This window comes from Haliotis asinina, chromosome 3, assembly GCF_037392515.1.
Source record: "Haliotis asinina isolate JCU_RB_2024 chromosome 3, JCU_Hal_asi_v2, whole genome shotgun sequence".
NCBI lineage: Eukaryota > Metazoa > Mollusca > Gastropoda > Lepetellida > Haliotidae > Haliotis > Haliotis asinina.
Window position 1 is genome coordinate 40,690,703 of NC_090282.1, and position 24,951 is coordinate 40,715,653.

The 24,951-nt window shown below is 40.5% G+C and overlaps 1 protein-coding gene across 1 annotated transcript in view; it reads right to left on the reverse strand.

Moving 5' to 3' along the window:
• Positions 1 to 1,924: 1,924 nt before the first annotated feature.
• Positions 1,925 to 24,951, reverse strand: part of LOC137278010 (uncharacterized) — a 30,039-nt gene continuing 7,012 nt past the window's right edge. The window contains exons 2-3 of the mRNA XM_067810042.1: positions 8,089 to 9,432; positions 1,925 to 7,109 (exon numbers count right to left, since the gene is read on the reverse strand). Of these exons, the coding sequence (XP_067666143.1) occupies positions 6,904 to 7,109; positions 8,089 to 9,432 (1,550 nt within the window). The 3' untranslated portion in view covers positions 1,925 to 6,903. The remainder of the gene's footprint in view (positions 7,110 to 8,088; positions 9,433 to 24,951) is intronic.

Genomic DNA, 24,951 nt, shown 5'->3' on the forward strand with positions numbered 1-24,951 from the left:
TACTGCATGTGGAGTTTGTGTGACGTACGTGCTACGTCTTGTGGTGTTAGTGTGACGTGTTACTGCATGTCGAGTTTGTGTGACGTACGTGCTACTTCTCGTGGTGTTAGTGTGACGTGTTACTGCATGTCGAGTTTGTGTGACGTACGTGCTATTTCTGGTGGTGTTAGTGTGACTGTGTTACTGCACGTCGAGTTAGTTTTCCTGTGAGTGGATAACTTACGATAAATGTTGTTTTGTGGTGTATTTCTGCATGTAGTGTCCTGTGTGACGTATTACTGAGTGATGTCTTATGTATTCCGTTTTGTAGTGTGGATCGATGACCTGCATGCAGTGTTGACATGACGTGTTGCTGTGGCGTAGAGTAGCATAGCATGTTGTGTTGGTACGACGTACTTCTCTGTGTAGTACGGTACTTCAACAAAGGTGTTTGTGAGATATATTTCCGCTAGTAACCACTCCATGACGTAATATGAGATCCCCACAATGTATCTTTACATGCGGTGTTGGTGTGAGATTTTTCTGCATGCCGTGTAGGGTAACGTAATCTCGACATGATGTAGCATGTATTACTGCATGCGGTGTTGGTGTAAGGATGTATTTCTGAATGCAGTGTTAGAGATAGGTACTTCTACAGCATCGAAGATGTGCTGATATCGGAAACCAACATTCTTGATAGAATTCCTAGGTATTCCGTTTAGACCTTTCCAGTTCCTTTAAGAAATACAACGTTTTAAAAAATCTCGGATGTCGACAATATAGTTTACAGATTGGAACTTTGCAGGCTATGTTGTATTAATCACAATGTGGTAGAAAGGAAAACTGAATCCCGAGTTGGGAGATTGTGTCCCATGTGCATCATTCCAGCACACGAAACAGACTGTGATTTTTGCCTTGAATGTTCTTTCTTTAGTGATTTGAGGAGTCAATAGTACCGAAATTCTTCACGTTTTCCTTCTTATTATTATGGTAAATTAATGACTAGCTCTAGTCCAAATGTAAATTAAGGCACAGCCAAGTTTGTGTTTGGGGCATTAAAGAAAAGGCACGAATTCCTGTGAATTAAATATTGTACCATGTCAGTTCATATATTCCACTCTGAACTGAGTTGAACATTGTACATCTTTTGTGACCAAAACAGAAATTATCCTTAATATCATCATCTAAAATAGTAATGTATTACAGCGGAATCTGTCATATCCGGACTCTATGTTATCCGTTTTCTTTTTAATCTGGGCTACTCTGTGGGTCCCCGCAAGATTGTTCTTAATTTATCCTTAGAGTGTGCTTTATAATCCCGACTCTCTCAGTTACGGATTAAAGACTAAAATCAACTTGTTCCGAGAACAATGCTTTCTAATCCGGTTGAAGCTGACTAAAATAACAACCCGTTGAATAAACCTTCTCTGTTACTTCTGCTCACAATGGTTAATGACGGAAAAAAATGTATTTCATGGAAAGTTACAGAGGCACAAGAAATTAGTGTTAACAGACGTTTTCCAGTGAAATTATAAATAATATACAGTTTATAAGTAAAAAACAAAAACAAACAAACAAAAAAAAACAGGAAAGAGCGACTCGAGTTGTTGGGTGTCCTTAACAAAGGGAGGTAAGTCATGGGGGCAGTGAACACAGTAATGGATAAAAGATTTATAATCTGGACTGCTTTCCAGTCCGGACAAATGAGTCGGTCACAGGCCAATAATAGACAGATGCTACTGTATTATATTAGGTTTATGGTCCACTGAATGTTAACTTTGTATCATAAGACAACGTGGAGGACTCTGCCTGATGTACATTCTGTTCATGATATGACACTCCATTGCTGTGATTGATGTCGTTATGTAAATGTGAAGTGTATAATGTATAATGAGTCGGTGGACCCTTTACGGAGTAAAAAATACAATTAACACCAAACATGGAATACGGTACAAATATTTAATAGTTGGTGGAAGTAAAATTGTACACAGAGAAACAAAGAGTTGAGTACAAAAATAGAGGTTTGGCGTATGTAACACAACTAAAACGACAACCGAAACGTCAATATTAACTGTATACTTAACTGAGATCATGGAACTATACCTGGATTCTTGAGGGAAATCGTTATCATCTATAAACGCTGTTATCACTTTAAGCTTACATAAACGTCTAGCTCTTACAATGTGCAAAAAAGTGGATGATATTCTATTTTGGGAGCTTACCACCAGTCAGTGTCAATTAATATGACAAAAGGTGATATATATGCATTCATTTCCAAAGTAATGGAATAACTTGTCACATTTCCTCTTAATTTCTTTTCACCACCTGTTTCCTCCTTGGCTTTATCAATAGCATGTTATCAAGTTTATAAATCCAACATACCCTACTTCTTTGAATGGTATAATAAAAACTCTTTTCACACATTTCTATATGTACAAGCCTTTCAACGTCAACAGAGACGAAATTCTACTTCAATGTGTCCGAAAATGAGCGCATCTGAGCAATATGAAGTGATCGGTTCCAGTTCCTTCCTATGCCGTTGATGTTAAACTTACACCTGGCATTAAGGGCAGAAATACAGATTCGTGCCACTTATATTCACTTGACGTAATTTCCATAGACTCACGTGTTATTTCAGGGCAGCATATATAATTTTCATGGAGTGAGTTCAGGATGGATCTCTGTAAAATATGACATGCAAATGTGAAATCATCTCTGGTCTGTGCACACAATTTCGATTTTCAGACCACTGTTTAATAAATGACATCACATTTATCAACTCACAATGCACATTACCATGGGCCGCCATTTTAATACGTTCACGGCACTCTACACGTGTTATGTACGTACATAATGTGATTAAATATTACTGTCATTCGATTATTAAGCAACGGAATATCAAACAGAAATGATACCATCGTTGGTATGTCGATTCCTCACAAACGTGCATATTTTGACTTGCATCTTAAGAAAATTAAATTTAAGAAATGTATTTATGTTACACTGGATTAACACATGCGTCTATGAAAATATCGTCAGGTGTAAGATAATAACTGGCACGGGTCTGTCAGTGCGTTTGGCATCACACGGAGAGTAACATGCAAGTTAGCGATGAGATTATTTGTAAAGATTACGTAACTTACGAATGACGCCATGCAGGTAAAGTAACGAGGCTACGAAACATGTCACCAAGAGCTAAATAACAAGTAGGATGTACACCAATACAATAGTGTCCTAGTTGAAAAATAGCGGTTGCAAATGTGTTCAGATGTTCACAAGTTTTCAATTTCTCAACCTATTCACATTGCAAGAATTCCTGGAGTCCAAAACATAACATTGGAATAACATTGTTTTATACATGTAAACAGCAAAGTAGTATCAAAGAACAGCAAAGCAGTATATCAAAGAGACATGTTTTCCGCTTCTTTCCCCTCAGTCAAGTACACGGGAGATAACTCTGTGAAGCATACTTGCTTCTACACAACCTCATTACCACGGCGTCAAGAAGAGACAAAAGTCTCGCTTGTAACAATTGATGTAATACCAAAAGAATCAATCCTATAAATAGAAAAAAAATCATGTGTACGTTTTACATGTGACAGTATTCATACACAGTATTTACAACTATGTGCACTATTGGAGTTGTGCAAGGAATTGCTCTCTATATGTACATGAACGACTTATATACACTATACACAACAACGGGAAGTGATGGAAGGACCGTGTGCAAAAGTCAAGTATATAGATGTCCGTCTTCGATTTATGTTGATCTTTGGGGACAGCTTCGCACCAAGACAAATTGGCACATCATGGGATGACTAGCATATATATAATAACTATATATACTCTACAGCTGAAGCAAAAAATAATCATGCAAACTTGACGCCACAGCTGAGTGTTAATAAGAAAGCTCGACCAGGTCGTCATTACATCATATCAGAGACCTGATCGTGTACGTTCATGATACTGAATTGTTTACAGTCTACAGTCCGTCCTAACGACTACAGTGACAAGGAAACTAGGTATGCAACGATAGAATATACACTAACCACGTTTGAGATTAATTTGGACATTAATCTGATTTAATAAACTGCTAACAAGTATAATTATTTACTATATAAGTGTAACAGTTGAGCGGTATATGAGTAAAGGTTCATAAAATAACTGCCTAACTGTGTATCGTGGCGCCTTTCCTACATCATGTTGAACATATAACATGGTGGATATGTGAGTTATCACGGTGACTTAATGACGGTCCCACTAACTGACGTGGGAGATTCCTACTAACTGACGTGGAAGATTCACTGAGCGCTTCCAGCGGATCCTGAGGCAGGGCTCTGTCCTTTCCCAAATTCATTGGCTCCACATGAAAACATTTTTCAAAACAAATGCTTGGCAGACAAGTGATAGATAAATATTAGATACAAAATGGAAAGGGACGTGAGTGAGTTTAATTTTACGCCGCACTCAGCAATATTCCAGCTATAAAGCGGCGGAAATGGAAAGGGAATTTACAACCAACGCCTTGCATGGGAGATAAATTTTCGAGAATACCGTTACTTCATCAGGTGATCTCTTTCCTCTATTTAAGCTCCTCATAGAAGCTGATTAGCTGTATCTATTTTTATAATCATTATTGGATATTTATATAGTGCACATATCTACGCACTTGCGCATGCTCAGAGCGGTATTTACACATACAGTGAGTTTAGGTTTCTGAAAGCTTTTAGCAATATTCCAACAATATGCCGTCGAGTGACACGAGAAACGAACTTCTACACAGTGTACCCATTTGGGGGTCCTGTCTTCGTCCTGACGAGCGAACGCTTTAACCACTAGACTACCGCCTTATTTGTCTATATTAAAGACAACGGTGATTACTGTGTACAAAATGAGCAAGATGGAAGAATAATGTTGGCGGATAAATAAAATCTCACGCTCATATCACATTAGTGTGAGAACGCTCTTCTATAGAAGTCCATGGTTACAGTGACTGGTTTTGACGTCTATGTACTTGACATCAAAATACTCCAATGACATCCTCTGTGTATCAGTGGAGATACTTATACAGGCATACGATGATTGAACAAATGTACGACTGGTTGAGGTTGCTTAAAAACCTCATTATAGTCATAACTGACAGAGTAAATCGGCCACTGGGCATCGTATCATATTCGGCGACGGACAGTGTTGCGGTTGAATGGTGGACATCGACTAAACGGAATGGTGAAACCGGAGGGAGATTAAACAATTTGTACATGTGAGTGAATGAGAGCAGTTGTACGCCGCGTTCAGTATTCAGCTGGCAATATCAGGGTGGTGGACACTAGAAATGGGGAACACACACTGTACCTGAGTCGGGAACCCAACCCGTGTAACGAGCGGACGATGTAACCACTTTCTGTGGAGAGAGGGACGTTCTAAGTTAGTTCCATAAGCGAGTGAGAGGGTTTTAAAGCCTGTTTGTATTTCTCTCATACGATGTGTGAGTGTGTGAGTATGGCTTTACGATGCTTTCAGCACTGTTCCATCAAGGCATGGCTGCCGACACCAGATATGGGCTTCGCACATTGTACTCATGGGAGTCGAACTCGGGTCATGGAAGTAACAAGCGAACGTTCTAACCACTAGGCTATCCCATGACTACCTGAGGTATTAATAAACCAGTAAGAGCTGTATACTAACGTCAGAATGGGTAGAGAAATGCCGCCACGGCGATTGGCTACAAATCCCGAAGCAATCGAATCAATTTCAACTTACCAGTCAGGTCAGGGGAATAAGGCAAGCAGCGTTTACCCGTGGGGTGTAGTATCGCGTCTTTAATTTGATTTTACTCAGAGGAAACTGAAATATTCATTTCGCTGCTGATCATTACAGAGGACAACGTGTCTGGTACCGCTTGGACATTCTGTTTGAACTTGATTCCTTGGGAAGTAAAACTTTCACTTTTGTCTCCAGTGGCTGCTCAGATGTGTACGTCTACGATCACAGAGCAAAGACTGCGGCTTCACAAGGAGTACTTGGTGGAATTTTCACCGACAACTGAAACTCGGTCGCTCACTCTAACTGGATTACAGTTTTGTGAGGCATGCGATTCCAATTGAAAGATTCTGAATGCATTTTTTTCAATTTTGGTATCGTTTGAACTTTGAACTGTAGAATTTCAATGAGAACAATGAGACTGAGGTGTAGGAAGTAAGGATAAATCACCACATCTATTGCAGTTTAGGTATAACGAAAGAGTGAGAGTGTTTAGTTTCATGCCGCGCAGTTAAATGGTGCAAGACAGGGCGTTTTTTTGTTATTTGCAAAAGAAACAAATCTGGTCTACTGGAGCTCACTAGTCGTAATTACACGTGAAGATATTACAAAAATTATGTCAAATATTAGAAAATGTGATCATTATGACAGAACCGATGTCCTGTTTTCCGCCTTGGGTTCAATGTTTGGCTTCAGCAGGACAAGTAATGCAAACCCGCCATCTTGAAAGGGTCCATCGTCAGATATGATCTAAACTACCGTATACTTCTCCAGACACATCACTGATCACATTTGACTGCCTTCTTGTTTAGTGTAAGGTATCTCCATAGTCCTAAAACTCCAAGGAGTTGCTTAGTCTTTACTGTTGGGAGTAGGAACAGTCACGAGATTCTCACAGACGTGGTGCTTCATGGTATTAAAACAAGTCATGGATTTCATGAAATGAACACATTTATCCGATGAATTCATCCATAGCCCTAGCTCCTTGGAATTATAGATGCTATAGACTGGTCCACACTGTGTTACATCCTGTCCCAACTTAACACCTGTGCAAGGTCCACTTTGTGAATGTTTCGAGACACATACACTTTGGGTTTTAGGAGACACTTAACATGAACCCTCCATGGATTTCACGATGACGTCAGAAAGGTTTCATCACAAACGTCATGTCCGACTGGGAAATCTGTAAGAAGGGGGAATAATCACGTCTTGTGTATTGACTCTTCGGTACTGGAGGTATTCCCTGCGGATCTGCTTCCGGTACAAGCAGACGACCACAAGCGACGCAATGAGCATGATGAAGAGTACCCCCATTATGAGCACGTACAGTTTTAATATTAACGTGTAGGCGAAGCTGTCTGATTTGTGCTCTGAAACAACAAACACACAAAAATCAGAAAATGTTAATAGTACTATTAGTTCACAGGTGATGCAATGACCCCATAACTACACTAGGTCGCAACTATAGATTGTAGTTAGTATTCCAGTGTAAGTTACTGCATATTTCAGTGACTGAGTATGGTTTTAGGCCGCTTTCAGCATTATCGCGGAAGGGGATGTCTGTCGAACTACACTTACTGTCATCCCTTAAGAGCATTAAATAAACAAACACATAAATAAATAAATAAATAAATAAATAAATAAATAAATAAATAAATAAATAAATAAATAAATAAATAAATAAATAAATAAATAAATAAATAGTTGCCGCATTGAAAACGGGTTCATTCTCAGGAAGAAAACAATTCCGTACTGCCCATAATCCATCTGTAAATCCAGTCTCGCTTTTAACATTTTTAACAGATAACTGAGGCTGTATTTTAAGGACCACAAAAATAGTGTTCTCTTGATATAATAAGATCAATTATTTTGTTCAAATAAAGAATGAATACAGAGGTGAGAATACTGGTGCTCTTATTGCCATTCAGCAATTTTACACAGTGGCCTGCAAAACTTTGCCAATAAACCCTTGGCTGGGCGCCCCATTGCTAATATCGCAGGTACGTGGGTCAATCGCAGTTATTTAGCACCATGGGTCTGTTTCCCATCTGGATCGTAGGACTACGAATGTCGCAACAATTATTTGACACAGGTATTCGGCATTCCTAGAGCTACAATCGTTCAGTGAGACGGGACCTAGATCTATGCTGAACTATGTTCTCATGACCAACAAGAGGAAGGGGAACCCAGCCCATCTTACTGGATACTGTTCATGATTATATGTCATACATACAACTAAACGTTTGCTAACCAAGCGCATCACTTTTCAGCAAATGTCTAGTTCAGTGCAACAGCTACATAAATTTCTCTAAACATTAATACTTCATTATAATACGAATAGAACATTACCAATGCAGTTAGGCATTGTCTCTGTGATGTCCCAGTGGCACCCGTATTCATGTCCATCACAATGCCTGAGGATGAGGTTAACCACATGGCTATTCTTGACATCATCATTGAGTAAAACATTGGTTCTCGATGTCATCAGATACTTCTTGGTCAGCACATTTTTCAGCTTATACTTCGATGAATAGTTGGCCACCGAGGGCTCAATGGTAAACGTTTGCGTGTTTCTGTCCTGGGGTCTCAGGGCATGGCTACACAACAGCACCTCGTCGTCTTCGGCTCCAGCAGCATTGCGGTCGTCCAACTCGTCCTGGATATATTTTAGGAAAGACCTATCAAAACCTACATAACACTCATTTTTCCCGCGGATGAAATAACCAAGTTTTCCAAAGGGAAGAGCTGATTCAAACGTCCACGTGGCAAGATTATCATCAACGTCCTTCCTTCTGGCACACTTCACTGCGGTGCCCTTCACTTCAGCTGATGCCAGATCCACTGTCCCTTGTGGGCTGGATAACGTTTGTGACTCAATATTGTACAATATTTCATTTGTCAGTGGTTTCGACATGTACAGATCTTTGGCAACCTTTTTATGGAACAAAGCTGTCATCAACATCGGGGAACACATCTTCAGGTGATTGTTCTGAGCAAGAAGATCCCGTTCCATTATGACAATCCTTTGTCTGCACCGTATGTCCTCTGTGGCACACGTCATGTCGTACAGAAGAGCGCCTCGGACCTGAAGCTTCATCAATTGGCTCAAAAACGACACAGAGTCATTCACTGCTTGATTCAGACTAATAGGACTTTCTGAAGTTGACGTCATGTCCGCAAGTTTCTTTGTTACATACTTTCTCAAGAGACTGTCATCCTCGGGGTCGTCTGTACCTCGAATTTGGGAATCGATAAGAACAAACAAGGCTGGTAGGTTCTTGTGAGCACTATCGAACAGAGATTTCATTTGTCCTGCTGCAGATTTTCTCATTTTCTCAATAGGCAGGGTTCCATTGACGCTAGTGTCATACACTTTTTGAAGTATATACAGTATTGCCTTCCATCTGTCTAAATATTCATCCATGTCATAAACAGTTTTCAAAACTTTCGAGGCATTGGCGCCTAACTCCTGGAAATGTTGTATAAGACTACTTGAATCAGCGTTCAGTTTTTCAAACTCCTCCTCAATATGGCGAAAGGCATCGGGATTCCTATTGCCGACAAAGGCATCAACGCTCAGCTTGTTGTTAAGCGATGGGTACTCTTTGCCATATTTGGACACATACGACTTCCAGTCACCCTCGTCATCCTCGAAGGCGTTGCCTTGGCAGTGTCCACATGGCAACAACACACCTGCAAGTAAATAGAAAACAGCTTTACATATCTGATTGCTGTATGTCGTCTAGGTGGACACGGATACTCTGACCAGGAACGTTGATACGAAGCAAGTTAACATGAAGGACAAGCTTTGACATGGCATTCAGTACGCACAAATGAAGAGAACGGACGCAGCAGACCTAAAATACTGCGTATAGAGAGACGAATAAAAAACAACCGAGTGGGCACTAAGGGTTGTCTTTGGTATTTCAACCATAAGTTATGACTACCGTCTACATGACCACTGGTTCATTCCAAGTTCTAAAGTATTTAACTGAATATACACTACACCATTTCAATAATTTTCAGGACACTCATATTATCTACATGGACAAGTACAATATTCGTAAGGGTTCAATGAACCCATACTTTAACACTTCAAGGTAAAACCACGTGAAAGATTCATCCAAGCTTAATCCTCTCTGTCCCAAGTACACAGTGTGTGTTCCAAAGATGTCTACAGAAATGGACCACAATATATGCAAGATCTACATTATGAACATCAGTGTTAAGCACCCCTATGTAACCCACTGTAAATGCTTCCTAGGTTAGGTTGGGCCAAACTCGTGTACCCTATTTAGGTCTTGATCACCCCAAACCACACACGTCCTCTTTGTCTTTACTTTCCATCACAATCGAAGACCGGCTGTACCGTAAGATCCCAAATACATGCCATTAACCCCGCCATCCCGAAATACTGTACAACACAATAGCTAATCACAACGACAGCCCATATAATACACAGTTTGGTTAACGAATGCATATGCTTCATCAAACGTCTCTAAACACATATAATAAAACACTTGAGCAAAGCATCAGTATCTGTGTCGGATCTAAGCTCAGAACTTGATTTACCAGTTAGCAGTATATAATGAATCTGGTCCCTTGATACCCGCGTGTGCTCTTTAAATTGCCGTAGTTAGTCTGGAGCGTATTCCTATGGGATTCAGTGATAATGCATTTATATCGCTTGGACTGCTATCATAGTAGTTGAGTCAATTATCTGAATAACTGTTCCAGCATTGATATTGCTAATTTATCTCCTTCGTCCACACCAAGCGTCCAGGCAAGAAATGAACATTAAATTGACCAGCAATAATGCTAATGACGGACAGATAATTCTGCTGTAAATCTTGTAATAGATGGCGTGTAGATTGTTATATATGCTGATAACAGCAGAATTGAGACCAGCCTTAGAAATATAGCTCTTGAGCGCCCATTTGATCGATATCTGGAAGCTCGGTTTCTTCAAGCAAGGTTATGGCTCACGTCTATTGCATCAGCGTCGATGCCCTGAGATTAAGTTATGTTATCATGATGAGGAACAGCATGAAAGAGGATGTCAACACTGCCGAGTCTTCCACATTAATGTCTTTTTAAAATGGCCATCATATGTTTGTCTCTCTTATCTTCCATTTTTAATGGTGTTTTATTATATATATATTGTTGTTTTTGTTTGTTTGCCTGTTGTTTTTTTTTTGTTGTTTTTTTTGTTGTTTTTTTGTTTTTTGGTGTGTTTTTTTTTGTTTTGTTTTTTGTTTTGTTTTGTTTGTTTTTTTTGGGGGGGGGGGGTCATCTTCTCACTAGCGCACACGAACAAGTCTGAATCAGCAAGCATCAGCTGTATTTTTGTATAACCTTATGAACTACTATCAAGAGGAGATTATCTATCTGGCTATGTCGACCCATCCTTAAAAAGCGTCCTTGCTCCATAGTCTTCCATTATTTCCTGGACAAAGTGGTGATGTGTGATCCTGTGCATGAGCCCAGGTCATTAATCAGTTGACGTTTCAACAAAACTGGACGCTGAGAGTTCTTGAGTCGGTGATCATGTTTGGGAGGTTTATTTCATGCATTTTAACGAAGAATGTAAGACACGTGATCTCATCTTGGGCAAGTGACACTGTTCTGAATAACAAGTTGAACGGTGAATGGGTAACTATTGGGATGCGCTGTTCATATGAAGGTCAACTTTCTCGTGGTTCACAGGCAAGTTGGGTCATAGTGCACACTCATCCATTGAACTGGGGTAATAATGTAACCACATCAAGCCTAAACTGTGTGTATGGACGTTAACGTAATATAAATACACATTTTTAGAGTAAATCGCTAATATCCCCGATGGCAAAGCCGACTATCAGTCTACAGCGTATAGGCTCTGAACAGAAGTCAAGGTAAGTCATCCACTGATCGTACCGTTATGTATGTCAGGTGTTCGTCTTCGAATATTGCTGAATGCGGCGTAAAACTAAACTCACTCATTCTTCGCCATTTGATTCGCAAAGAGCCGTACAACAACCCGGATCGCCACCATAACCTCAAACAGGGCTGATTGTTATTACACAAGGCTTGTGCAGTTAGCATCTGTATGAGTTCAGTTCACCAGTACTTCTTTCATTAAAACTTTTTGTTTCAGTGAGGATGTGATTGATATTTGCACATCGTTTACACGCACAGGCGGATGCATTAGAGATCGTACTTAGCGGTCAGTATTCAAATCAGGAGCGTTACGTTTGAACGTTCTCGCTGGTCTGCAATATCCACTTATGTCCTCAAAGAGTACTCATTTTCCGTCACTGTCTAGACACTGACGTAAGTGTCAAACGCAGTTCTGAGACAGACTTGATAAATACAGTCCTCGTGAAGAGAGTAGATTTAAAAGATTATACATTTGTCCTGGTGTTACGTGACACCAAGAATTCCGTATGTCGAGTCTAACACAATTCTCACAAACGCCTGCATGAATCTGTAAATTTAAGGTTAATTGTATGCAGAGGTCTGTTTATATTATGAGATCCTTGGAATCTATCAATCGATGTTAACCAAGACTGTGATCGCACTAAATCACACCTCAAAAGTTGTCAGAAAGTCTTATGAAACCTCCAGATGGATAAATGGAGCAAAGTGTTACCAACGTTACCGTTTATTGAACGTAGATACAAAACACAAAATGTTCATAGAACAGCCCAAACACTGAAATGGCGTATCAAAACTACTCTTAAGGGCATTTTTCAGTCCAAGCGTACATAGAGATACTTAAGGCGCCAAGGGCTGCGATGAAATGAATCGTCAAAAGCGTTTGGCTGTGAAAACATCATCGATAGCGAATTTCCACACTCCAATCAATACATCAAGGCAATTTCAAAGGACGGGAGTTATGTAATGTCTCGTCGAAAGACAATTTACAACGCCACTTCGTATGTTCACGGAAGCATGCTTAAGTCAAAATCCGTGTCAAAGGCATTTGGGTTTCCATTTGAATACAAACAGAAATTGAAAAATGACTGAAGCCAGTATAGGTACGTCCCAATGGACATAGATCACGCTCCACATCAATTGTGTACCAGTGGCATATTTCCTGTACACGCGTTCCTGGATTTCGTTCCATCATCATGATCACTATGCTATATTTAGTATTGGTTGGTCTGTAATTCAATTGTCGACGACAGCAACGGCCCGTGTTCATGTCAGGCTTACTAAAAGGATTACGCCCAGGCGCTTTTCAACTTCAGTACCCAAAACTGATTCTGCAAATCTGTGGGTTCCATTGATTTACCCACGCTCTCAAATCAGTTCGTTTCATCTAAGATGGAAGGAGGGAAGTCATTGAAGCAACCCAAAGCAAATACCATATCTATGATTGGTGTTCACCGAATTTGAAGAATGGGGACTAAACTGCTTCATGGGCGTTCTCGAGTGCTGTTCACGGCAACCGATGGTCTCGACATGATACAACATTCGCACTATCAAGACAGAATCACCCAACAGGGCCTCGGAGTCGATTTGGCATCCCGTGAGTGGAATTAAAGACTAGATGCGTGTGTTGTTTCCTTAGAGGACCTGGAAACCATGCCAGTAGCGATATCGACCTTGACGATCGAATCGTTCGCCTGGTGGTCATCTTGAGGGTCAGTCTGGAGTACAGCTTGGCCTATATTGATGCTGCAAGCAAATACAGCATTTGGGAACCCAGCCAACTTCAGAATGTGATATACTGCAGCTAAGTCAAGAATTCATTGCCTCTTGGCCAGAGGGGAGCAATACTTCAGCATCATTTCGATATTCTGGGATCAATGTCTCTCTCTCTACGTCAGCAGGGTAATGAGAAATATTTTGTACATTTCGCGTTATTAACACACTGAGTTGTAAATAACGACTGGGTCTTTGAGGAATCAATAATCACGAACGTATTTTTGGTTTTATAACAAAACGCGTCCCATATGTCTATTCAATTTCACAGTCTGAGAAACCTTAATTCAAAACCATTGGTCACACCGTAGAAAGGCCGTAACATATTGGATTGGTTGTTATCATACAGAGTCGCAACTGAATCCATTCCTTTAGGGGTACATAACCTAGAATTAAGTGCATAGCAAGCTAAATCTTACATTCCTTGCCTGCACTGAGATACTAAGAGGGCATAGTTACAGGGGAAAAACCTTATCAACGGGCCTACTTTACGCCAAAGGCTATGTTTGTTGGGATTGGACACACGTGTGAAGCGTATTGATTTGACAAGAACCTGGTCTTAAGTCTGAGCTCTGTACATGAGATCACTAAATAGCCGAGGATAAGACGTAATTAAATCGACGCAACGCACAGCATATGTTGAGAGCTGGTCTATGACGACACAACCTGCAGTGTTCTCCTGTCGGGCAGTGTATTGACACAGGCTCTGTTCCTGAGAAAGCGCTGTTGTCGGATTCGTCTAGAACACATGCTGTATAAACATAATACATGTCGAATGTTTTTGTGTTGGCGGAGCACTGCAAATAGTTCCCGATCACATTGACAACGGCCATTACAGCAATGGAAACGAGCTGAAACGAGTGTCTAAGACAATGCATGTGTGGCAACCAGCTGAATTTATCTAAGCCAAATCGACTAACCTGCTTGGGAATGGTTTAATGGATATTTGGCTACCGAACGTAACATCAGATGTACCTGAGAGTAAACAATGTACGTCAACCAGTACAGATATAGGACGGGCACCTGCAACAGTATGCTGCTGACTCCCTCCATTGATGACTATGTCTGCTCTGTACTCCAGACTGACCAGACTCAGTAGTGTAATACCATTTCACAAACAATTCATCAGACAACGAATTAATTTTGAACACATACGTTTAGCTCTTAAACGCCGCTTTGAACAAAGTTGCAGTTATTTTAGGGTGTCAATTTGACAAAACTGTTGTGAAGCAACTCACGGAAACTGGTTTTGTTCTGATCATGATCTCATATCCAAGCCAGAGATCAGCAAATTCTGTATTGGTCATAATAATAAATTCAATCTTAATCCAAACCCGCGATCGGGAGATCATGGCACAGCTAGAGTTATAACTACATAGTGAGGCATATATCAATATTCTTCAGGCATTTCAATAAATTTATCCCGTTAAACAAGGGCATTTTAAACGCTTTTTATGCAACAGCGGCAATATCCGTGCAATGGCGTTTTGTACACAGTGTGCGAAATAGGTTCCAAATTTTAGTCGGGCTCGCTATGCCTCAAAGTTACTAGCCCGTAATCTGAATGAAGACACGAATTTTATCAATAAATTGCTAAAATGATAAACATTTTAACCCGGCCAAAATCGTGCATGATTTAAAAGTGCACTGTAACCTAAGAAGCCGGAGAGAGTGATATATTTACAAAATGACTCCATGACAATTCACCAGCCTGTCGGACCAGTAACGGTGGAGATTTACTGGCCGTACTGGATTTTACTAGCCGCACACCATAATACATGATCGAGTATGGACGAGTCAAGCCAGAGTTTACCACTGAATGACACTGACTCCATAAGGTCACCGATTCTGATCACCCGATCCAAAATCGTCACTTCTTACGATCAGCATTTCGATCTGGGGGCCGGTTCCTAATTTCCTACATGAAACACTTGTGTAGGTGGACTATTCATCAGAATTAGCCAAAAAATAGCCTTCCATATATATAAAAAAACTAAGAAACGCAACGTGGGCTAAATGTACAGTTAAAAAGCACCTAATTGCTCAATACATTATTCATAATTATACAGCAACAGCGACGCAACTCTGGCTTTTTGTCAAGTTTTTAAAAAGAAGACATAAACTGGAACGCCTACTTTTTAAGAGTTTTTTTTTTTCGAAAGTAGAGTTTCTTTTGCTGCTCAGTATATTATGTAGGACCGAACAACACACATGCCTTTTAGAACGCGTCATCGGTAACTTCAGCTACAGACTGGATTCTAATTAGGCTTCTTTTCAAAACGCTTCATCGGTAACTTCAGCTACAGACTGGGTTGTAATTAGCCTTCATTCAATAAAACCCGTAAGAACTTTCTCGTTATTTCATGCAATACGTACAGTTAGTCCGTTGTAGCCGGTCGATGGGAACTATGAGTTAATTTGGATCTGTCAGGCGATTCAAGTCGCCTACAGCAGGAGCAACACTGGCGACATTACAGACAATGTCATAAACTCCGTCATCCAAACAGCACGTAATGGCCATGTCAGCAGAAATGACAGGCTTTGGGGCAGTTTTCCAGTACATGTAATTAAGTTTCTTCAACGAAAGACCAGGCATGTTTAGAATGTGTTTTGTTGTCACAAGGTGACATTCCCGTCCCGATGTAGGGGGGCTGGTAGGCCACAGGCGTGGGTGACGGTTCATTTTACTTATGACACACATACCACACATGCCCCGCCCTACCCTTACGCAATCAACGAGAGATTTTCGACAGTCTCGTAATGTCATGCGAGAAAAATGCCCAACAAGTTATCAGTCATACTTCACACAGTGTGTGCTCATTTTCCACTGAAACTATAAATCGACATTTACAGCCTACTTCAATATTTGAAGCATTCATCTACAATGTCACCAACTGGGCATCAGCAGTCTCGAGACCTCTGGGGACACGGTGATATCATACTGGTATCCCTCACATAGTTACCCTATGCCTTCAAAGGAAAACTAACAACTATACATAAACTACCTTTCGATTGAATATGCATGCCTCCGTTACAATAAGGTTTGAGCTGTGGATTCAAAGACTATTACGGTTACTGCTGACAAGGTCTTATCTTGACCTACATAAGCAAGATAACTTAAGGACATCTAAGTACAAAGTACCGTGATAAGCATTATATCAGTTGTTGACATTCTACCTTGTACACATACGGTCCTACATACTTATGACGACAAGGTAAAGCCACAGTTTGTCCCTCCTATCAACAGCGATTAGCATTACCTCGCGGAGAGAACAACAAGGCATCATACCGGGTTCTAAATATTGCACAGTTGTATTGAGTGTTTGGGGCTTGGAGTGGGGACAGGATACCATATTATTTTGAGTCACAGTTTTTTCACCGTTAAACACTTCATCCTGTATCCCCCATGCCGTGATACGAGTAAGTATGGTCTAACGTCGCTTTTAGCAGTATTCCAGCAATACCACGGCGGTTGGACACCACAAATAGTCTTCACACAGAGCGTCCACATTGGGAACTGGTCACTGGATATGACGAGCCGACACTTTAACCACTAGGCTACCCATCGCGGATCGCCCCTACATGACTGATTCAACTGAAAATCAAAATATGAAATTCGAACAATCGGCTCTCTGTGGCTGTGGGGCCTATCATTTGAAGGCAAATATTTATTAATACTAAAATCCTTTCCGATTACAATACATTCAATAAACCAGGAGTTCCGGTTTGCAATATGAGTTAACTGTCAATAAAAACAGACATTCATGACGTTGAACATATGACGAAATCTGCCCCAAACCTCCGGTGTCCCAATCCATAAAACGCGATCACAATCGGTTCCAGTCCTAATAATGATTTACCATGCAAACACGGCACACAAATGATAGCACGCCAAGCATGTGCCGACTGTAGTTGCTGCTCCCCTTTGCTATGTTTTTCTATAGCTCCTGCAATAACCCGCGTTTAACAACTATCTGTCGCGGTTCATCACAAAACGTGGTAATACTGAAGATAATTTCAGGACAGTCACCATCACAGCAGTCACCAACCTGATCCGACCCGCCGTTTATGTCCGGCCTATCGCGTGAGACTTATGTAACCTGGACGATTTCAATGACATTATGTTCCTTATCTTTGGAGATAAATGTTAGCAGCTGCCTCAGCTGTGCACCAAGAACGGGGTGGAGGTGGGTGTTCGATGGCAGTGGTGGTGTCATTCTAATTCTAAACAAACTGTCATGAATCAATACTGTCTCGAATATTATAACATAATGACGCCATGTGAAATGGCTGATTAAATTAAAACGGGGGTAGGCACTGTCCTGTATTGCAGATTAAGTCACACCAGCGTTATTGGAGGGCAGTGGAATGTTTTAATGCCACGAACAAGTTATCCTTACTAATAGCCAGTTTGTGACATGTTTTATGCCGCACTCCGCAACATTCCAGCTATATGGCGGTGGTGGGTAATAATGTCTGGACTACACAATCCAGAGATCAATATCATGAGCATCGCTATACGCATCTGGGACGCAATCTATATTACTAGTGGTACCTGCTTTACAAGGAATGATAAGTACATGACTTTGTACATTATCTGCATTTCATATTTACCAGAGTTCTCAATATATGGGGTTTTGTTTGTTTGTTAAATATGACGACGGTCATAATTGAGGCGTAATCAAGATATCCGATATCTAGAGAGACCACCACTGCTAAATACTTTTGCTAAAAATTAACTCTGGTTCATTAATTCAAAATATGAATGTCCAGGTTAGAATTGATCTTCACTAACCCATGGTTGTCGTAAGGGGCGACTAATGCGATCGGGTGATCAGGCTCGCTGACTTGGTTACCAAGACAACATGTCATCGTATCCTATTTGTGTAGATCGATGCTCACATTGTTGATCACTGGATTGTCTGGTCTAGACTCGATTATTTACAGATGGCTTTGATATTGTGGAGTGCAACGCCATAGACTATCAAACTTAACTCACTCACTCACTCACTCCCTCACAAAGATAACAGAAAGCTTCCGCTTTTCTGAAATAGTCCTCTGTGTTGAAAAGAATGCACGAAAGCTTGCAAATGTCGTGCTAATGTCGTTCAGTTCAGACTCTCTACTTAACCAACGTTCCGTGGCCACGCAGTCAGTTACGAAATGACCTCAACTCTATTTTTTTCCTTTTGAACAAAGCGTTGACAACACGTATGTCTGCTATACAAAGATAACTACACTACCCAGTCTACAGGTAAACGTTGCTCCAGTTGTCACGCAGAGGGTTACAGCTCTATACACATGGGGCTGCCACACCTTGCCATACACTACTGCAACCACACGCAACCGAACCTGCTTTTACTTGTTTAATCCCTACAACGCCTTGTGCCACACACAGTCACAATTAGTCAGGCCTGTGGGCACATTGTTGCAATGATAATAATAAAAAAAACCCACGAGGCTAAAATTGTACAGTGATCCAGTCTGTTGTGTTTACTTCACTCAGCCAAGGTTATGAAATCAATTTAAGAAATATTAAGCCCCTACCTATAGAATATACTTAAGATTTACTTATATATGACGCATAAGGTATTTTGATATTTCAAAGCTTATGGAAATGTGCTCTCATGCAGGTTAAAAAGAGAAATGCTACATTTAAAACTACATGTATTAAGAGCAGTTATGCACTGAAACAATAGGCTCACACTACGAATAACAGCTTACGTTGATCATTTATGCGTAGATGACTACAGTTCATGAACGTATTTGCAGATGAATGTAAATTAACGCGGTTGTGTAAAAAAGCATACTTTCTTATACTTATGGTGCTGACTGACCCCTTGCCCACACATATGTACAGGTGAAGGTTTCGTGGTTTGAGATGCATACAGATGTACAATGTGAAACTCAAATACCACGAGTTCAGTTACAAGGGGGGGGGGGGGGGGAAATGTTGTCTCGAAGTCAAACCTTAATTGTTTTATCAATCTTTTAAATCCAAGATCCCCTAACTTTCCACTGTGTATAAATAACAGGGCATCAAGTATTTTTATTGGTCATGGAACGCCGACAATTCTTGAAGTCGATCCCTTTCGTGAATGTTTGTGTTTACACACATTACAGAACAGTCCTAAGATTATCACTGATATCAATTCATATCGGCCATTTCATGCAAAAACAATACGGTGAGATCAAATAAAATGTATTCTGTGGACGCGAGCAGCTGTCGTAATGTAAAACATCAGAAACTGCTTATTCAAACATTACAGAAAAAATGAAGCACAGGTAAGATCTAAATGTACATGATCTTCGAGTTCGTAAAGCTTAATTCACAACAACAAAGCCTTGCAAATGGACGATAACATCTCAAGCTCGGATCAAGGACACATGAGACAGCTTTCCGATGTCCGCTCTAGATTACACGTCTGGCAGTCAGTGTACATTTACATGTCTGCGTGTGGTATTTTGCAGGATATACGAGTTGTATACTGTCTGGCTTGTGCGGCAATGAGGTGCGTTAGGCTAATGGACAAATCATGGCCTTGTCATGTACAGGCAATCGTATTATGGCCGGGTTCGATTTAAGATAAATGCCTCTGACACAAGGTACAAGGAAACGCAATAATTTATCACCATGAGTGTTGGGCGAGCTCGAGCTGTTCCGTCGTACAGTGTAGGCAAGACTTACACTGTAATACTATACAACAGAGTAGGAGTATCATGAGCAACAACAGCAATGTCTCAGTACCTAGACACGGTGAGCTTAAGGGTAGCTAACCACTAGAATACATGTAAATAGTACAACGACTTGCCCTCATTTGGTCTTACAGTGGTGCAGCTAGTGTTGTGGTACTGCGAAAGTATGACAGCTAAAATTAACAATTATTTCGGCTCTACATGCCGACTCTAATGAGTCCATTGGTATTTTAATCAGAAAAGAACAAGACTGACAAACAAAGGCTAAATGGGTTAATTACTGCCGCTCCATAATCTGGTATAGGCGTCCAATATTTACTATGCGCATCAGGTTATTTAGGAATGTATCTGCATATATTCCGATATAGATTACGTTCACGGTTTCTGAATGCTTATTTAAGTGCACTTGGGGCAAACTGAGTGAGTACGTACTTGAATGGGTGACTATGGCTTCACGCTGCTTTTAGCAATATTCAATCGGTACCAGGGTGGGGAACACCAGAAAATGAATGGGCTTCGCGAATGACTTAACCACTAGGCTACCACACAGTCCACTACGTATTTGAAGTAACGAACCTCTAACGAAAGTAGCAATATGAACTTACTTCGTCTACCCGATCAACATACACAAGCAATGGATTGATGGATTCCATCACCTGTCAAGCCCCTGAAGTACACTGTCAATCATTTTATATTTGTGCAGGGGCCTTGGATTAAAATTAAACCCCAATAAATGTTGGACAAAATACTAAACAAAACTCCATTGGTTTGGCAAAACCATTCTTGTCCATTTGACTGTCTAGCTCCAGTTTCGTCTGTCTACAAGAGAATTACATGCTTCGATCAACGGCTATACCTACTCTCAACTCGACCATTTACAGTTTCTGAGGACAAACACAAATTTCCGCTCGATGAGAAGACGGCTGTTGGTTTGTAGTTTGCCTAAAATAAGGAAATATAGATTCAGAGACGTTTCGAAATATTTTGGTCACACACATTCCGTTTCACAAGTGTTTCCGGGGCCGCCATTTCTATTTATTCTTATCTCCTAAGGGTCGTATGTAACAGTGAAGATCTTATTTGATGGACTGTATAGCCTGGAGCGTTGATTTCCAACGATGACTGCAAGGACCAAAGGCACTATCTAGGTACAAAAGGTACAAAATAATTACAGGATACTACTAGATCGTATGAAGCCTAGGCAGGACAAAGTTGGAGAACACAATACGCGGTCTGACCGAAGTAATCACAATAATAAATCACAAATAGGTCGCCTTCCTTATCTCGAGATCAGTGGGCCGTGGCTCTGCATTAGTGGCAAAAACGTCCATGAAAGAAGCAGTTCGTATTTTGAAAATGCCATTTGTGCACGAGTGAACGCAATATTGTACGGGTGACCGACCGTTTGATCTGATAGTGAATTCAGGTACAGCTTATTTCAGCTGATGTTTCGTCCTGACAGGCCATAGTACGTTTTGATGTCTCGATAAACGGAACAAACACATGTATAAGAATGTGCCACTGCCCGGCGTATGGTTAAATCTAAACACGTATAACACTTTATGTTTTTCTGTTTAGAACATTATCCAGCGTAACGAATGAGTTCAATTAACTGTCAGACAAGTGTGAAATAAACTATGTAGTTCAAAGGCCTCTTTGTACAAAACAACCCACGGTGACACAAACAGGTTGCTTGTTATCTGGTAACAAGAAAGGTTATTTACTATATTAAGCTTTTGTGGTGTTGGAAAATGGTATATGTCATCAAATTAGCTGATGTAGGAATCAACATTACCTCATCAGCATTGCCCTACTATGTTCCAAGAGATGTTCAGTGTACGCTGAACGTGTGTATATCTTTTTTTCCCATATTTCCTTGTTGTACAAAGTAGATATTCTTTCAAGACACGTGGATTGATTATTATTATTAATAATATTGCACGCTTTCTCGACACTCAAAAGGGATTTTACGTGGCACACAAACATTGCAGTAAACAGGACTTTAACCTCTGGCTTATCTTCCTAAATCGGTGGTTCGTTCGATTCAGAGTTTTAATAAGGAACACAAAATACTTCTATCTTTTGGGTGGAACTGCCGCACATGCAGCCTCCTTTCACTGACGATGTGGCAGATTCATCAGATAATGGTATGTTCTTGTCGAATTGTAAAACACAGTTAGCACTGGGTCATACAGACAGTGTATTAATTACCCATCTAGAGGATGAAATGAAGTATCCATACCATTGAACATAATGAACATACTACTACGAGTGTTACGCAAGATTAACATACTGGACAGCAACAGAAAAGCAAGTTTCGAGACAATGAAATCTCATAGAAGTAACCGTTCAGGTTTATGTCTTCTTTTTAAAAACTTGAAAACAAAAACTGAGTTGCGTTTCTTTTGCTGTTCAGTATACTTCACATCTAGAAAATAGTTACCAAAAGACCTAGAAGAAAGGCAATAAGACATTTTATCTAAACAGCACGACATGGCTACGGAAAGGGCACGAACCGTGACTCAAGTCTGGTTATTGATTACATCTATAGAGACATGAAGACTTCAAGCATGTGCCAAGGTCCAATACTTTGTGTAACCTGTGTTGGGCTGAATCACATCTGTGTCCAAGTACACAATCGAACTTTGACATATGAATAGAACCAAGGCTTAAGACAACCTGCACACATAAACGACTATTTGAGATGTCAATACAATGGGGAAATGTAAGCTAATTACTAGACGAGCCTAGCTTGCAAAGCATTGCAGGAATCGGTTAGTGCAAAAGATTTCATCGTATCTATGAATATACTATCATGTCATTTTCATCATAAGTACATACTTGGACCGAAAACGTTTTTCTGTCAATCCTCCCATCGTCCGTGTGCTAAATTTACGCTGGCCCTCAGGTCCCTGACTCATAAAGATTCACCAGGACCACTCAGCTATATGTTAGCAGTGGTCCTGGTGGCTAGGGAATGTTTTCCCAGTCTGAACAATGTGAACTGTCTTTTAATTAAACAGTGAGGTCGCATGTTTTTTCGAGGATTGAAATAAAGTATTTTCCAAGTTGGAGCGCATGGGAAAACAGGAACCACTTTTACATTCGCAGTCACTCCAGTGGACCAGTGAAGAGACAGAACTTAGTCTACTAATTGTGGTCCACTCACTGGTACTGTGGTCTAGTTCGACATTTTGAAAGGTATTTTAACACTGGACACCCCGTTCGAATCTCTACTTGCAACTATTGTAATGATCGACAATGCATTTATTCGATTTTCTCAAGGTAGAGACGGTAACCATCGCCTTTATCGTGTCATAATTACTGCTGCAGGTAGGTCAATATATTGCTGTCAAATAAGCACGTGTATCTAGTTCTCTCTTACCACACCTGTACAATATAATCAATTAAAAGGACGCGAACCCCACAAAAGAATTAGAAGGCTGCCTTGATTCATTGCGAGATATGACAGCTCTTGACCCGCAGTGCTTGCAGATCAAGTGTCCTGTGAAACAATAACCTTCTACGGTCAATACAGTTCCATTGTCCATTCAAAGCTGACCTGTCAATAACGTCTTATTAATCAGTGATAAGTACCAGGTGCGTCGAATACATGTGCCTTGTGGAATATAATTCCCAGGACAAAATACCCCAAGGCAATTGTCTCACCTTGAAACTATCGGTGTTCTTATCACAATGTTACGATTGTGGATTAAGGTGATCTGGGATTAGAGTCAATGAAGGGCTATCTTGACAATCTTACCAACTTATAGACTTCATTTGTTGGGGACGTTTTGTTTGGAATCACAGAGCGAATCTAACGGCGGAATTGACACGAATGCTTTGATGAAATCTGAAGAGGTGAGTTTCGTAGACGCCGTTATTACTGACATATATCACATTTGCCAATAATAGTATTAACGGTGATTAATTAGGTGTTTATGGCAGTTTATGACTGCCCATATACAGGAACACAGCGAACAAGAAACCACAATACATGCGTTCATTACTGGATTGTGAAATCCTGACTGTATGTTATTCGGTTTTCCCCATAATCCGGACTACACTCTGAGTCCAGGCAAAATTAATCTTGATTTATTACTAAAGCGTGCTTTACAATCAAGACTCAATTACGGATAACAGACTAAAATAACAGTCCCCATAATGAACTTGCTGTAGGAACAATGCTTTGTAATCCGGTCGCAGCTGACTAAAATAACAGTCCCGACAATCAACTAGCTCTGAGAACAATGTTCCGTAATCCGGACGTAGCTGACTGTTCAGAATGTCAGAATTGTCAAACACTGAAAACACCGTATTACGCTGGCATTTTCAGACAGAGGTAATTCATGTTCACGGACTTTTTACAATGGCTTTATAAACATTTATTGTCCTTAACAAAGGGAACACGTTAACGGGCAAAGGTTGTCTATAATTCGGACTGCTGTTCAATCTTGACAAAGGCCAATCCGTAATAGACAGATTCCACTGTATATGATATACCATCATATATGATATGCCCTATTTCGCGAGCATAAATCTGAACACATTAGGAAGCTGAACACATTTAGAAGCTGATCACAGGAGTCAGTGAGAGAGGAAGTATGGCTTTACACTGTCTTTAGCACCCGTATCACTGGAAATATGTTTCACACACTGAACCCATATGGGGAATCGAAACAAGATCGTCGGCGTGACGAGCGAACGTTTGAACTACTAGGCTAACCCACCCTCTCTTACCCACAAAGCCATGTTGAATAAAAGTTACATATGAGATTTAGAAAGTATACTAATGCGCGTGAAAGGGCATGCCACAAGATTGAAAGCCGG